Below are 16,382 nucleotides of genomic sequence, written 5' to 3' on the forward strand. Positions count from 1 at the left end.
CTTCCCCTCCAGACCGAGAAGTGAAAAGCAAAATAGAAATGGACATGGCTAAGCTTTCTACAGCCATGGGAAGGTAGCATGGATGCCTGGGCTTAAATGGGAATCCCACCATTTAAAAGCTACATCCTATTTTTAGATATTTGGGCTTCTTAATGACTTAATGACTGAATGAGAATAGGTTCAAAAATAATGTAAGAGTTCTCCAGTTGATTGATTCTGCCGGTAGCCTTGAAATGGTCTGTAATGGCTGCAACGCGATCTCGGCAGGAAAAGGCCCCCAATGGAAATTCATCCACTCAGAGTTCTTGTTCTTTTCAAAGTCACCAAACTCCATTGAGAAAAATAGTACTTTTACCCTGAAGAACACACAAGACACTGGTCTACCACTGGATCATTGATTTGTGGTACATACAAAACAAATTGATTAACAAAGTTTTAAACACTAAAGTTGCACAATAACACAAACAAACTAAGAGACCAGGAAACAGCTATTTGTGATCTGCAAAGTAAATTAAGAGTTTTTCTTTTCAATGGTGTTTGTGGCTTTGAAGAGAGAATGATGCATTTCTGAGGAAAGGAATGAGAAAAAAAATCATTTTGAATGGTGTACTGTAAGATGTTTTTTCACCTGGGGCAGTTTGATTGTCTTGCCATTCCTGCCATCACAGTACCATTCAGCCAAAATAGGGACTTCTCTTAGCCTGTCAGTGGCAAAAACAAGCACTTTCATTGGAAGTACTCAAGCGTGCATTTTCCCAGCCATGAAAGCCTGTCTCTCAGCTGCTGGCTGAAGCAAACTACCGCAGCCTTTAAACACGTTTTTTAGTTATCTACATCAAATATGAACAAGAGTGTCCAGTTTATAAAAACACTCCAATGTAAGACATAAAACACAACCCTTTTCCAAAAGCTAATGTTTATTTTACCACTAGTACATCACCAGTGAGAAATGTGATGTATCTGCAGCTGCAAAGAAAAATGAATTCCTGTAGAAGCTGCTGTTTATTATCAGCCTCAACATGGAAAAAAACCAAAACGTTATCACAGAGAAATAGCAGACAGCTTCCCGAAACTGCATTTCAAACATGTCCCGAAACTCATGAGAACCTTGGATAAAGAAGGACTGAGTCACAGCATGAAACTTTTATAGATGGTGATTCAGTTTATCCTCACTGGATGTGGCAACGTTTGAGTGCTGGAAGTACCTAAATGGCCCCAAATCCGAGTGAAAAACATTCATACAAGGGACAAAACGAGGCCATTGACCTAACACCTTCACAAAGTATTACACTCAACCCTAATGCAACAACCAAAAGAAGATAATGTAGCTGTTTCAGTTTAGAGAAACTGCCAAGAGCGAAAATCTATTCTTAAAAGGCATCAGACGGGCCTGCGTTGTAATTACTCTGAAATTAGAGAGTTCACTTACCAAACTACAAGTTTCAACCAGAGCTACAAACAACAGAGATCAAAGACTCAGCGACGGGAAGCAAGAATAATAGTTCAGTCTGAACCTACAATTACTAGAACCAACAATGAATTCTTAAAATTAGGCCTTGACAGGACTGGAGTCTGATTGGTTTAGGCTGTTCAATAACAAGCTTTGACTATTTGTTCGCCTTTTTCAGTTTAGCTCGTCAAGAAACATTTGACCATCAAAAAGCTGTGTCGACTATTTCTTGCTTCACCGGTGATTCAGTTTTTCAAGTTCAAATAAATGTAATTAATTTGACCAAGGCAAGCTAACAGTCATATTGGAAAAAGTGCAACAAGATTTGGTAAGTCAAATAACCTATAATCTATATCTAGATAAGAATATCAATGATTGCAATTGAACATTACTGAAACAGACCAGTGTGTTCTGTGTGGTCATTTTCATCCGTCCTCACTGTGAAACACAGGTTAGAAAGTCTAAGGCTGCTAAACGTGCTGAACAATATCAGCCCTCATAGACAAATAAGTTAACTGTTTTATAAACCATTGCTTTTATTTACTTAATCATGGCCCAAAAATTGCTTTCCATGACACATTCCATCGATCCCTTAAAAATAATCAAAACTTTCATCAAATGTACGACATGATGATTGTCATCATTCAAATCATCATTTGAGTCCAGAACAACATGTCATGTTTTGGGATTTGGGTTCAGGAAAGGAAAAAGGAAAATAGGAGCTCTCGGCAGCACTTACTTGGAGAGAGAAACTCCTCCAGCTTTCCCAATGAGCTCCTCATGATGGAGGACGGCATCATTCCAAGGAATGTCCAGGAATTTCAGCAGTGTCCTCATCCACTTCTCAGGATGGAGGACCAACTGTTCGTAGTGCATAGGCAGACATTTGTCCGCTGCATCCAGGCACTGAGTGTACATGGTCTCTATGGCCCGGTTCCACTTGGTCAGGCAGTCCCTGTAGCTGCCCAGGTCGAAGCCTGCAATAGTCACCTTCCTTGAGATCATGGAGTGGACAGAGGCTCGCCCGTCACGGATCATGAGCACAAACTTGGCACGGGGAAATATCTTGGCCAGGTAGGCAAGCGACTTCAGTGCAAATGGGTCTTTGTTGCAGAGGAAGTTGGCGGGCTCTCCGTGTTTGACAATTATTTCCAGCAGGAAGGCCTGCATGGCGGCGTCCAGCACCTCGTCGGTCACTCCAGCCTCATCCAGACGCATCTTCTCTCGACCTGACCGACTCCACATCTGCTTCATGGCGAGAATCCGTGGGATGACGCGCGTTTCCTCTCCACAGCGCACCTCAGGGTGAGCGTCCAGCATGGCTCGCATTAGCGTGGTCCCGCTGCGGGGAACTCCTCCGATGAAGACGAGCGGCATGTCTTTGTTGTAAACAAACGGCGAGCTGAGATTTTGACCCATCCGTAAGGTGGTCCGCATGCTGCCCCCCAGCGCAGACAGCGGCAGGATCCCGCCCAGCTGGCTGCGCTCCTCGATGCGATGGTGGCACTCCATAGCATGGCGGCCCAGGTAGAAGACCGTGACCGAGCTGATGACCAAGCAGGCCACCAGCAGGTTCTGTTTTAGCTTGCCAATCATGTTGCAGCCCACAGGCAGGAGAAGACAATATTACCACAGGGGCAGTTTTAGGGGGAGGGTCGGGAAAGAGGAACTGAAGGGTAATTAAGGTTCCCACCCTTTACGGTTGTTTGCTGGGAACCGGGCATGGGTCGAGGTCCCTGGTGCACAGCAGACGTCGAGTCCCCAGCTCCATCAGGCCTGGATTTGGGTAAAAGACACACAGAAGACAAAGTTTGGATATGGCTATAGAATTTAAGTAAAAAATAAAGTGAAGTTGAAAAGAAACCATAAAGACAAGTAAAGGTATAACCATAAAGCCACATGGATCAATGTATCGCTTGAATGATTGAATAGAGTTAAATGAAGAAGATAAACACAGATCGTCATCATCATGTTGAAATACACCTTGAATTTAAAATCCCCATGGTGTTCTGTGTCTCATAATGTTAGCGCGCCCTTGAACTAATTAAAGAGATCTCCTATTGGAGCCGCAACAAATGATCGATCCGTCAAGATTTTTAAGATTAAGCAATTTTTCATTCAGTACTGACGCCACGATGCAATACGTAACACATACTCGGTTGACATCATGATTTTACCGTGAGTTTGTCCCAGCTTTTCTGATTTTTACAAAGAAATCAGATTAAAATCAATTTAGGAATATAAATGATTAATTTCAGTTCTCTGAAAATATGAAAAATTGAAATACATCAGATTGTGCCATTTGTGATTTACACCTAGTCAAGCTGTATGTCTCACATTTTAAAATAACTCAGACTGGATGTCAGACAACGGCATGCTGCACTGTTATTACTGCATCAAACACGTCTCGGAACAAAATACAGAGGATACATTTGTCAGGAAGACTGATCACACCCTTCCTTTATCTGACAGGCCTTTAGATCTCAGGCCAAAGTCACTATGCAATTTCATCTCAGCAGAGAGGTTTGACTTACAAAGATGACAAAGAACTCCTTTAAACACAATTATGACAATGAAGAGGCCTCCAAAAACTAACTCAAACTTGTTTCACAGATGTTTCTTTACAGAGAGAGAAGGAAGAGCAAAATGTACACAGAATTTTTTTTTTTTTTTTAATATTTACTCTGGATTCAATTATCAATTTGTATCAGATCTAATCATAGTGAATTGAAACCCCCCTGATCGCTCACAATATTTTTAGTTATTGATTCTAGAGGAAGCGATTGAATGTTTGGCAGCACTTTGAGTCCAAGACAAACTTCCCCAAGGGGACAAATAAGTGTCTCGTATCATAGACAAAAAAAATTGCAGTGTCACTTTTTTCAGAAATTATCCAGCCCTTATGCACACCCTTTACATCCACCATATTTGATTTAGATTAACAGGCTCTCAGTATTGGCACACAGGCCACTCTGACATCACTAAATAAAAGGCTGCAGAGGGAGTGAGAGTAAGCATCACACTGCCCCCCCCCCTCCCAACACACACAGAAACTGAGGGTCTGTTCGTATGCTTCATTGCTTGGCAGAGCACAACACAATGACACAACACACTGTCATATCCTTGGAATTTTAATCAACATTTCGTTTTGCCCTTTCTCAGCGAATACACAACTGCTGACTGGCTTTTTAAAAATCCTGTGAGAATTCAAACGTCTGAAGCCTCATGGAGATCTTACAGTGTTCACATACAGCTATGTTTAGAAACGCTGGCAACCTCGACTGCTGCCGACTGCAGAAATCAACCATCTCCATCTGTGCACGGAGCTGACAAAACACACACTAGTGTGATATCCGTGCCAATGCCACTCAATATTTATCTTAAACTTATACTACAAAACACCATGTTGTGTCGTCTGGACCAGAACTCTCCCCCCGAAAAAAAAAATCTTATTCCGCTGGTTAAAATGCAATGTCATCATCTTAGGCCTGCTAAGTGTACAAAATAAAAAATATGCTATAGAATAGGTAACGTGCTAAGAATTTTACAGTCTATGCACTCTTCACTATTATTTTATGGAGTAAGTCCATAAATCCTGGACTGTATTTTTAATTTTTAGAGGGGTTAGGACACAGAAGAACAGGCAAGTGCCTTCCTCTCCCATCTGTTTCCCCTCTGACACCGGGCTGCCAACTTCTTCTCAGCGGTTCACTCGTTCCTGATGAGCCAAGCAGCCGTTGATGCTCTTAAGCAAACATCCACAACAGTTAACTCATCGTTACACTAGTAAGGAGCGTTTCACAACAAAACATTACAGCTAATTCCTCACATTAGCCTCCCTGTGAGAGAAGCTCGTGTAGGACTAAGCTGCAGATAAATACTGTGGCGTTTTTCTCCACAACAGTGTGGCCGAGGAATGTAGAAAATGTGTGAAGACTCTACAGCACTTCTTACAATCAGTGTTTGTTTCTTTGTCTTCCTGTCGTCAAGCTTTGTCTTCTTTCTCAGCCCACACACTCTCACATCTCTCTGTCTTCTCCTCTGTGATTCAGCGTTGAAGGAAGGAAGGATTTACAAAGCATGCAGCATGCCAACACCTTTAGTCTATTAAAAGGTAGTGCAATAGGGGCCTGCTGCTTCCCAAGGCCACTGAAACTAAGCTTAAAGGGTAAATCCACTTTAGCATTCACGTATGTAGTTCAGATGTGATTAATTAAGTAGGTTGTATGCTCGTGGTGTGTGTTAGTGAAATTAATCTGCAGTATTTCTGGATCATCAAAACAGCAACTACATCGAATAAATTAGGTCAATTATCAAGATCAAGTTCTGCATGAAGTAAAAGGATGCAAATAAAGTAGGCGAGAAAGGAAGAGGTGGAAGGTAGAACGACGGTACGTTAACATGCACAGTTTAGTCAAGCTACTGTTACAGCTTCATTAGGCAATTTAATCTGAATATCATCCTCGTCTCAGTATAAAAGCACCGAGGGAGAATCCATTCATTTAAGAACAAATGTCCGACTCAGCTACAGTAGGTGGAGATATTCCTAACAAGTTAGAAAACATAAAAGTGGTGGATTTATGTAGAATAGGTTCAAAAAGTTGAATTGCTGCAGTAGATTTCCTCACCCAGCAGCCTTGCAACAGGCTGTAATGGCTGTAACACAATCCTTATGGAGGAAATGGGCCTGATCAAATAACATCAACTGAAAGCACTTGCTTTCTTTCCTTTTTTGTGCAAAATTGTGATGCAAGACGACACAAAGTATATGAAAAGTTTACAATAAAATGGTAAAAGTGTCCCTTCGGCATGAAGCTCATTATCTAAATGTGGACAGAACTGAGCTCCATCAAGATGAAAGTGCACAGTGCAGCTCACCGCAGCAGAGAGAGGAGACGCTGACGGCTCATCTACACAATCAGTCAACAACTTTATGTGCGCATTTCCAACATTTCCAAAGAACAATTTTGAAATACTTCAATTTTGGTACCAAGAGCTATTGAAAAGTATGATGTATGGCGTTACCTTTTTTATTTTCTTCACATCATTTGATTAATTTAAGGCTAGTACAAACAACAAGCATTGGGGAAAAGATTCACTTTGCTTTGAGGTTTTATACATTATTTTGACAACTTTTGAAATCTAGAACAAAAGGCCCCTTCAGACCTCCCTGACTGCCCGGTTGATGAACTGCGGTTGAGATTCAGAGCTGTGTTGTGTTACACCTTGCACCGGCACTGAAATGTGTTTGTGTTAAATTAATTGAAGCTCCTCTCTCCTGTTACTGATATTGTATCCTCCTGACAGGAGATTTTCCCCCATTGATCTGTTAGTGGAAAAAGAGGAGGCTGAGGCTACTCTCAGCGGAGCAACGGTGAAACCAAACCACAACGACATTTAATAACGAGGACGGCTGAACATCTTCAAGCTCTGCTGAGAGTCAGCTCGACTGATAACAGCAAGAAAACACGATTTCAAAAAGTTCCCTCTTGTTTGGTTATCATTTCTGCTCTATCATTAACTGCTTGATGAGTTGGCTTCATCAGGCTCGTACCTTCAGCGGGCACTGCGACAGTTTGCACCTCCATTCCCATACATGTGCCGTGCATACTAGCTCAAAACCTTTACAAGCAATATGAGAAATTCTAATAGTTATGTAGGGTAATTGATGAACAAATCTCAAATTAAAACACTATGAAAATCAATGTGCCATGTTACGCTGTGTGACTCTCGGGTCCAACACCAAAGTTTATGAAAATCTGCTGCAGTCTGGAGTTTCTAACGGTCACAGACAGTTGTATGAAATGAACGATGCCTCTACAGGCTGAACGTGCATTTGGAGATCCCCTTAGGCGTTTATTATTTTATGACAAAACTACTGATAGAGACAATTTATTGGTTGTTGAATATTTGTGTAAAGCATGTCGGAACAAACATTCCAGCAGATAAATGTTATCTTCCTCTTCTTTTACCTTTCTTCCTCTTATGTTGTTTGGCTTCATGGTGCACTGGATTACGATACAGGGCCGCCATCATATCATATTGTTGTTGTGTATTGATGACAAATGCACCAGCTGCTGTACTTGGAACTCTGTGTTTTCCATGAAAACACCCGTCAGACTTTGTTGAGGGCCAATGACAGTATGAAAATAGACGGTGGTGGCCGCCGCCAAGTTTTGAATGCAGGAAATATGTTCGCAAATGTTTAAGGGGGGCCTGGAAAATGACTTGAATGACAAAAAGACAAGTAGCTTTCAAGCACAGTACCTTTGTGAAAACTGGCTGATTTACTGTCTGTAATTCTAATTCGGCATCTGTACCGATCTTTAAAGTCAGCAAGTTTCAAGACAGATTTGGAATCAAATTTAAGAAAATGTGCTCACAGTTTGTTACAAATATCATAGAATGAGTCCTGCTATCAGTCATTTTCAGCCATAAAAATTAAGGCAAAGCAGGAATAAAAAACAAAGAAAAGGGCAAGAAAGAAGAAGAAGAAAATAGATGAAGCAAGGAAGAAGAAGAAAAGAGAAGAAGAAAATAGATCATGTCAGTTTAAAAGAGAAATACAAGTGATCGGTGTCCATGCTTGTGCAGGCCTGCTCTGCAGCTGTCATCCTCTTACTCACAAATCATTCAGCCATTATTAAAGTTCCAATCAGATCTCGCACATTCCTGCAGGATCAATCAGCAGGACTGTGGTCCATTAGCCTTTCCACAACCTCTGCCCCCCAGGCTCTGTCATACATCACACGCTCATAAACCCAATCAACCTCCAGCTACACTCAAACACAGGAAGGAAAGATGTCATTTTGGCATGTGCAACTTTCAGATTCATTAAAAACAGCTACTCTTCCTCTGCTTCCAGACGTTTTCTTCAAGGATCACTGGGCAAATAAACTATGCATAAGGTCTTCTTCCTCCACCCGTTATCTGCACAAACCTTGAGTCAACCTTGGGTTCCTGGGGGATTTAATTTGCTTATGTACCTGTCGCTCAGCTTATGGCCTGCAGGGGCCTGGTTTGCATTTGCAGAATGGATGGTGTGCAATTAGAGCTGACACATTCTGACATTTCTTTTAACAGGAAAAAAGCCTCGCCCACTGGCAACCCCACTCTTCTTTATTGTTTGTTATGTCACTCAGTCTGTAGCTATGGAAAGCACTCGTCTTGTTTTAACAAAGTCAGCCTTAATGTTTAAGCCCAGTTAATGAGGACTTTTAATGTAATGTCGGGACTGTTCGCTTTTTTCCACATTACAGATAACACACACACACACACACACACAAACGCCCATGAAATCACAAAAAAAATCAGATGAGGGAGGGTAGAAAAACACAGGGAGTGGAGCCGTTACTGTGATTTGTTAAGAGCCTTAGGTCAACTTGTTCACAACCATAAGAAACACTAAACCAAGAAACGCCCTTATTATGCAACCGGCTGCAAATGATCCAAATAAAAAACATAGAGCTCATGTTCTTTTACAATCGCCTGGACATTAACTACTCAATCATCACAATATCACAATACAATGCACTCCTGAATGTTACGAGAACATTTCAGGACAGCCTGCCCCTGAAATCTTCCCTGAAAAGTTTTCCCTGTCTGGGGGATTTAAGGAAGTGGGGGTCTCAGGAGGCAAGATATGATGTAAAAGGTGCTTGCTACATTTAAAAGGGAGAAATAACCAACCGGTGAGCAAAACAAGAATATGAATTTTATCATGCCTATAACCCGTCTATGTCAGCCATGCTGGCCTGTTTGAGCACGCATTCTCTGAAAAGTGGAGCAGGCAAAAGACGGAGAGGATGTGGTTTGTAGACAAGCTAGGGATACATATTAGTAAGAAAAACAATGTATTTTGCATAATGTGTGACCTTTAATAGCATCACAGTTAGCATGTTAATGCTGACAGCCCTACTTGAAATACAGCAAATCAGGGAATACTTGTTAGATGATTTGTCCAATACAGTTCAACACTCTTGAAGAATGTATAACTGTCCTGGCACATCCTTTAAGTTTGGCCCCTGTTAGTCACGCCTTGCAGATTGAAGCTAAAAGCAAACATGAAGATTCCATAGTGTGAAGATTTGTTTTTGACCTCAAAAGGCTATACAACATTTAGCTTCCTTTCTCACGCAATGTGTAAACTTATCTGTCACTCCCACACTGTGACATCTACTCGCGGTCAATAATTTCACAACATCAGAGCAGAGTACTCATGCAGCTCACGCAGGAAGCACTTCAAACCACAGCAGTCCTGCCTGCGGGAATCTGAATATGTGTGTGCTGCTCAGTGCATTTAACAAAATCAATGTCAGTGACCTCTGTAAAAGCAATGCCACACTTAGGTTAATCAGCATCACCTTCACAGAACAGGGGTTATAAACAGTGACTGACAGAACAGTAATGGAGGAAGTGACGGCCTGATACACTTTCACACTTTTCACACGCTTTCACACTTGCAGAAAATGTCTGAGGAGCTGTATGTGTGAATGCAAACAGTCAAATTTTCTTGTTGGTTGTTGAGAGTTTTTCCTCTCAACAACCTACTATTTTTTACTTATCAAGTCCAAGTAAGATGACGTGAGAATGCAGCAGGACATAACTAGGAGAATTCACCTGGAGCAGGGTTGGAATTTATTAATTCCCTGCAATCAGAGAAACGACCATAGATTGGTCTCATGCATACAAAAACATTAGCTACATAATTAAAGTGCTGCATTATGTTTTCTGTTTGGCAGAATGTTAGTCTCCGCTCTTTTGATATTGTGATTCTGTTTAACCACACATTGCATTGATATAAAGGCAAATATTCTCTTTAAAGCATTTTATAGCAGCATCTTTTGTTTTGTCTGCCACTTCTGTGTTGTTCTTTTCATATCATATCTTGCCTCAGGAGACCGCCCACCACCCCTCCCGTCAGACCAGGATATGTCCCGCTGTGAGTGCATGTGTGAAGACAAGATTAGGAGGATTTCTGGGGCAGTCCTCCTGAAATTCTCAAGAAATGTTCAGGAATGCATATGTGAAAACCCACTTGAGTGTGTTATTGATGGGGGAGGGGAGTTACACTGAGTGGGCTTTCTTTAGTAAACTATTCTCAATACTATTTGAGAAGGAGTAAGACACAATCTGTGCTGTCAGAGCTGTCAGTGTGGGAGTGTTGCTCTGGAGACCGTATTGTGAAGGAGAATTAATTAGCATAATTGTATGTATAACGTATTTACAAAAAAATCCTACAAACTTCACAGCTGATAACTTGTGAAAAATAATAAGGCTGAGCTCTCTGCAAGTTCCTTATGGCACAAAAATCAACTTATAGAGAAGTAGAACTTTCTAAATATAGGTACTAATCAACAGTTTGTGCAGAATGTGCAGGGCTGTGTTGTGATCCTGAATCCTGTTTCCAGCATTATTACAGAATCATCAGAATCATTATTACAGTTTCATCTTGTCTGTTCTTACCTCTTCAGTAAATGGGCTTTCTAAACAAGAGGTGAAATACAGAGGTGAATCTTTCTATAGGTCATTGATTGATTTGATTTCGATTATGATTCTTGGACTCACGATTCAATTCAAAATTGATTTTCGAATCAAACCGAAATCCCGATTCAGAACACAATCCCTATTTTTTACAAAGGGGGGCTTGGCTAAGAAGTGGAAAAGTAAACTATTTTCACACATAAGGAAATCTCCTGAAAAACTCCAGAGATTTCCAGGAGGAGCTGTATGTGTGAACGCAACAGCAGAATTTTTTAACCCCTTTTAGTTTAGACTCCTAGTATTTTTTCTGCAGATAATCCGGAGGAGCTGATGTCCGAACGCGGCCGAATATAATCCGGAGATTTCAATTTGAGCCAATAGGAAGAGAATGACGTTTATATAGTGACCGGCTAAAGTGTCTACACGCGACCTCTACGATCTCCGTGCACGTAGTTAAACGGCTGCATTATGTTTTCTGTTCGTCAGTATGTTGTTCTCCTCTCTTTTGTGGATGTTGTATTTCCATTGAATTACACATAGCATTGATATAAAGACAAATATTCTCATTATAACGTCGTGTAGCGGACTCTGTTGCTACGGCCGCTACTTCTGTGTTGTTTTTTTATGTCACGTCTTAGGTCGGGAAATCCCCCGCCCCCCCTCTGACAGGGAAAGTCCCCCGCTGTGAGGAGCATATGTGAACGGCTAGGTCAGGAGAATCTCCAGAGAAGTCCTCCTGTAAATATCTAGATATTATCCGGAGTGCATATGTGAAAACGGCTGTATTGACATTAAAGGTGCACTTAGACTAGGCAACCTGTACCATGCCCAAGCACATTTGACCCCCAAAGTCCAGTTTGTTTGACCACTGTGAGTACTCCATAGCGTGGCTTCCTTGGCCCTGGTACAGATGGAAGAGGTGGGATTTAGCATGGTACGACGCAACCAACTCACACCCTGCTTCATCGTAGTACCAAGTAAGGTGGAGAGGGTGCATGCCCAAAAATGCCAGCATTGGGTTGGCTGTGCTCATACTGACTGCTGGTAAACATTTACTTTTGATTTTGATCAACGGTCAATCATCTTTGGATGTTTGGAATCATGGAAGTTTATAAAAGTGAAACTGACGTGAATCAAATTTTTCCCACCACCACTAGTGAAATACAAAGCCATTCATTTATTAATGCATTTAACCAAAAATGTAATTATTACAATGCTGATCTTTTACTCTTTATGCCACATTTAAGAAATTACAAGCATTTTCCAGTAACAGCCTAACAAAAACATTTCTGTCAGTTGTAAACATTTAGATCTGAATCTGGTCTGCTGCATAAATCCCAACAGGCTACCGCCGCCCGATGTACAGTGGGGTTTGAGTGCGACCTGTGGCTCCTTTCCTGCATTTCATTCCCCCCTCTCTCTCACGATCACTGTCCTGTCTCTCAATAGAGGCATAAAAAGCTCAAAATCATTTTTTATTTTTTTTTAAATCCCAAAATGTTTCACTCTGGCTGTTTGCAGTTTTATTACAAAAAAAACTACCAGACATGATATACTTGTGTCCCTTCAGTTTCCACTGAGACAGAGTGTGTCACCATGGGGGTCTGACCACTTTGTGGGTGATCACCAAACTCGTTGGCTCAGAGCTCAACTCCTTCTGAACACTTTTCAAACAGTGTTGTTTCAATGTGATAAAAGTAAAGTTTCTTCACTGGGAATGCTGCTATTCTCAAACCTTCATATTTCTTTTTTCACATAATTTCGTACTTAATGACCAATAGATGAAAAATGTGTTCAAACTGCCAAACACACTGTAATGTCTGCAACGTAATCTTTCAGGGGAAATCCATACAATCATGCCATGTCTTTTTTGTCATTGAATGGCTGTTATTATTATTCCAAGTTTCCTGACACCAACAGAAAGGATCAGTAAAGAGATAGGCCTTTCTGAAAACAGTGGATCTTACTTTCTGACCAGAAACAGCTGTTGCGTAGCTTGCCTCAAAGCCACCAGACTGTTAACAAAATAATAGTTATTTTCCTCACAAAAAAACAAGTTGCTGGTCTGCCGCTGCCTCAGCTGGTTAGTTTGTTTAGTTGTGGGACTTGCATGGTCGCACATAAACACAAAAAAAACTCACTGATGGAGTCAGAAATATTTCGGCAACTCATTACAAAAAATGAATGTTTTTGTCAATGGAGTCTGGTGGCATTGAAGATAGAAATGTAACACATTTTTATGGATTAAAAATTATCTTTGTCTTAAACACACATTTCTATCTCTGAGGGATTCCTCTTATAATGTCACTAAGAATAAAAACAAGAACTTGTAGTGGTGCTATGATGGGGGGGGGGGGGGGGGGCAGTATAGCGATACCAAAATTACCTTGTAAGATCACAAATAGAAAACACAAAGAAGGGCAGGAAAGAAACCTCCCAAGTTGTGTTGTGTTAGCTATAAACTGTTGCAGACACTCTTTGTCCACACTCACAACCAGTAAACAAACAGTGACCAATCAATCAGGCATTTCACACCGAGTCCGAGCTGAGGACATCTACGGACATCTGCAGCCATCGGCACTACTATTCTCTTGAAGTTTGATGAATACATGCCCCCAGTCAACCTTAAAAATATGAGCTTTTCTCTGCAGTTTTCAGGGCTCAGTGGTCAGACAGCTGCTCAGCTGAATGTAATAATTGTGATGCAGCAGTGGGTGTCCCTTTCAGACCAGGAAATGAGAGTATAAGTGAGCTGGAGTCCAACTGATTCCTCTCTGCAGCTGTGGAGGCCGACACACAGAGAGCAGCCAGCACAGAGAAATACCCTGAATTCAACTGGACTCCAGTCTTTTTTCACTTCAGACCACCTGCGCACAACAGATGTGCTACCAGCTACACAGACACTGGTAGTCCTTGCCCCTCTGAGGCCAAAACCAACTGTTTTTTTTTTAGCTTTCCAAGACTGCTAGAATATATTTTCAAAAGCATTCATCATTGTAAGCCTGCAGGCTACAATTTCTCGTTTATAAATCCACTGAACAAATACTGTGACAGACCAGTATTTCCTTTATTTTCCTGCCATCAGCTCAGTAAGCAGTGAGGGGGAAGATAAAGCTGCTGCCAATAAGGATTTCACTCAGCAGCATGGGTTATAGCAGAGAAAAACAACAACTAAAAGTGCAACCATTAGTTAACAAATCAATAAGTGAATTGCTGATCGGCAATTAGTTTCTTCATTGAAAGAAAATGATGTTTTCAGTCGAGTAAAAGGGCCTTTAAAAAAACATGTTTCAATATCAGCTTGTGTGTTTTCCTATAACAAAACTTATTTGCAGAATATTTAACATAAAACAATGCTTATTGTGATTTTAGATAGTTTGTATTTTAATATGATTTCACGTCTTTTAAAAAAAAAGCAGCCTTATGATCACCCTTACAATGACATATTGGTCATAAATCCAGATGTGTTTATTTTCACACCAGCTCAGAAATGCAGTATATTGGCATACATTTTAGTAATCTGTTCATGTTCCCACTCTAGTATCCAGATCTGTAACAGCCTCAATAATCCCATATTGGTTTGACTGTAGTTTTACAAATACACAGCTGAATCAACTTGTTGCTCTCAGAAAGATAATCGCCTGTTATTTTGATAATCCTTCAATCATTTAAATATGTTTTAGAGCATATGATGCTTTTCCGCCTATGAAATACTGAGTTTCCTGCTATTATTGGTTTTGTGTCAGATTAAATTGAATATTTCCCATTTCCCCATATTTTCCAACAGAGTAGTAGATTAACATTGAAGATATTCAGCAAATACAAATATAGAGCTGAATGCTAGTAATAACAAAGCACTACTGTCTGCTGAAGTAAAACATGAATAATCAGTTTTCTGCAGCTAATTGATGCCACATCCCTGGAGTCCACCACAGGAGGGATGCAATGGGTATCCAACAAAAACTAAGACATTTAAATGATTGCTCTCTCGTAGTATTTTCTCATTTATGTGGCTTCTTTGTACAAGCTTGACCACTGTGATTAACTGAACCCCTGTTGCACTCACAGGCCATAATACGTAACCCCAACACATTCCATTATCTATTAATGCTACACGTAACCTCAGACCAGACCTCTATCTTAAATACTGCAATTAAACGATGGACTTCGTATGAACAGTTCACACAGAGTCAGCGTTAGGTTTTCCTTTAACGTCATGGTGTCATCGTTAATTCGGCACACGTTTCCAAACCTCTGAGGCTACTAATGCTCACAAAACCCTGAAGTTTAGATTTCGTCTCACAGTGGATTTTTACCGCACCCAGATGGGTCTGGTTTTGGAGATGAGCAGTAGACATTAGGGTGGAAAGAGGACGTGTTTTAAAGTTAATATAATTGAAATGCTAGCCGAATATTAAGGAACAGAGTTACCTTTTGATGCCAGTCTATGTTGATATTCAAGGTGTGCAACCTGACTGCATTTCTTGATAAACATGTCAGATCTGAGATACAGTTCGGCGAGGCACGTAAGGGCGCTGATCTGTCAACATGCACCTCCGGCTAATTTGTTTCCCCCTACATTGTATCCATATTGATTGGTGCGTGATTTCCAATGTTGACACTACACTGGCAATTATGTAACACACATTGAAAGAGGAATAATAGCTTTATAACGCTAAGAAAACGACGTATTTCGGTTATAAACCCCCCCCCCCCTTTAAAAAATGTGCGTTTAATTGTCGCAGCTCCTGAGCTAAAGCAAAGGAAAGGAGAGGAGAGGGACATTACGACGAAAAAACCTACCTAATTCTGCGGATACGGCGCAGGAGACTCCGGTTTCTCGGTTAAAATATCTTCACAGAATCCAGCGTGAATATCCGGACAAACCTGCCGGCCTCTCGAGTCACTTTCCGGGCATTTTCTGTCCACATACACCGTGTCAGCCGCACGGTGCCTCTGCTCGACTGAAGGTGATTTCAACACCAGTCTCCAGACTGCTAAAACTAACTGCACTGCTCTACTGGTGGTAAAAGACAAGCCCTGATTGGTCGATAATCTAGAGAGCGGTTGTGTGTCCCAGTCGCTGATTGGTCTATTCTGGAAAGGGCGGAACTAGGGTAGATTTAAAAGCACAGTACATTAAAGTCGACTTTTATTTGAGGTTCAGCAGGATCAATTAAACCTCATAAATCTTGTTGGAGTATATTGATTTTGAAATATCTTAAATAAGTAATAATTTAATTGCTAAACTATTCAAGTGAAACTGCCTTTCCGTCAAATTGTATCCACACAAGGAGTAAGAGGCAGCTGTGGCCTTGTTTACGTCCTCGTTTGTTTTGTAAATATAGCCTCCAAATAATTTCAAATACTCATTTTAAGTTACTTTAAATAATAATTATTTAATTATACAGAAAAATATAACAGTATTGGAAAGTTAATGCAAATAAAA

The 16,382-nt window shown here is 40.8% G+C and overlaps 1 protein-coding gene across 2 annotated transcripts in view; it reads right to left on the reverse strand.

Annotated features, from left to right (window-relative positions):
• tpst1 (tyrosylprotein sulfotransferase 1) overlaps nucleotides 1–15,930 on the reverse strand; it is a 37,271-nt gene extending 21,341 nt beyond the window's left edge. For both annotated transcript variants that reach the window (XM_020649026.3, XM_020649025.3), the window contains exons 1-2: nucleotides 15,737–15,930; nucleotides 2,190–3,226 (exon numbers count right to left, since the gene is read on the reverse strand). In XM_020649026.3, coding sequence (XP_020504682.1) covers nucleotides 2,190–3,046 — 857 coding nt within the window. In that variant the 5' untranslated portion in view covers nucleotides 3,047–3,226; nucleotides 15,737–15,930. The remainder of the gene's footprint in view (nucleotides 1–2,189; nucleotides 3,227–15,736) is intronic.
• Between the last annotated feature and the right edge of the window lie 452 nt (nucleotides 15,931–16,382).

The sequence above is a fragment of the Labrus bergylta genome, chromosome 11 (assembly GCF_963930695.1).
Source record: "Labrus bergylta chromosome 11, fLabBer1.1, whole genome shotgun sequence".
Lineage (NCBI taxonomy): Eukaryota > Metazoa > Chordata > Actinopteri > Labriformes > Labridae > Labrus > Labrus bergylta.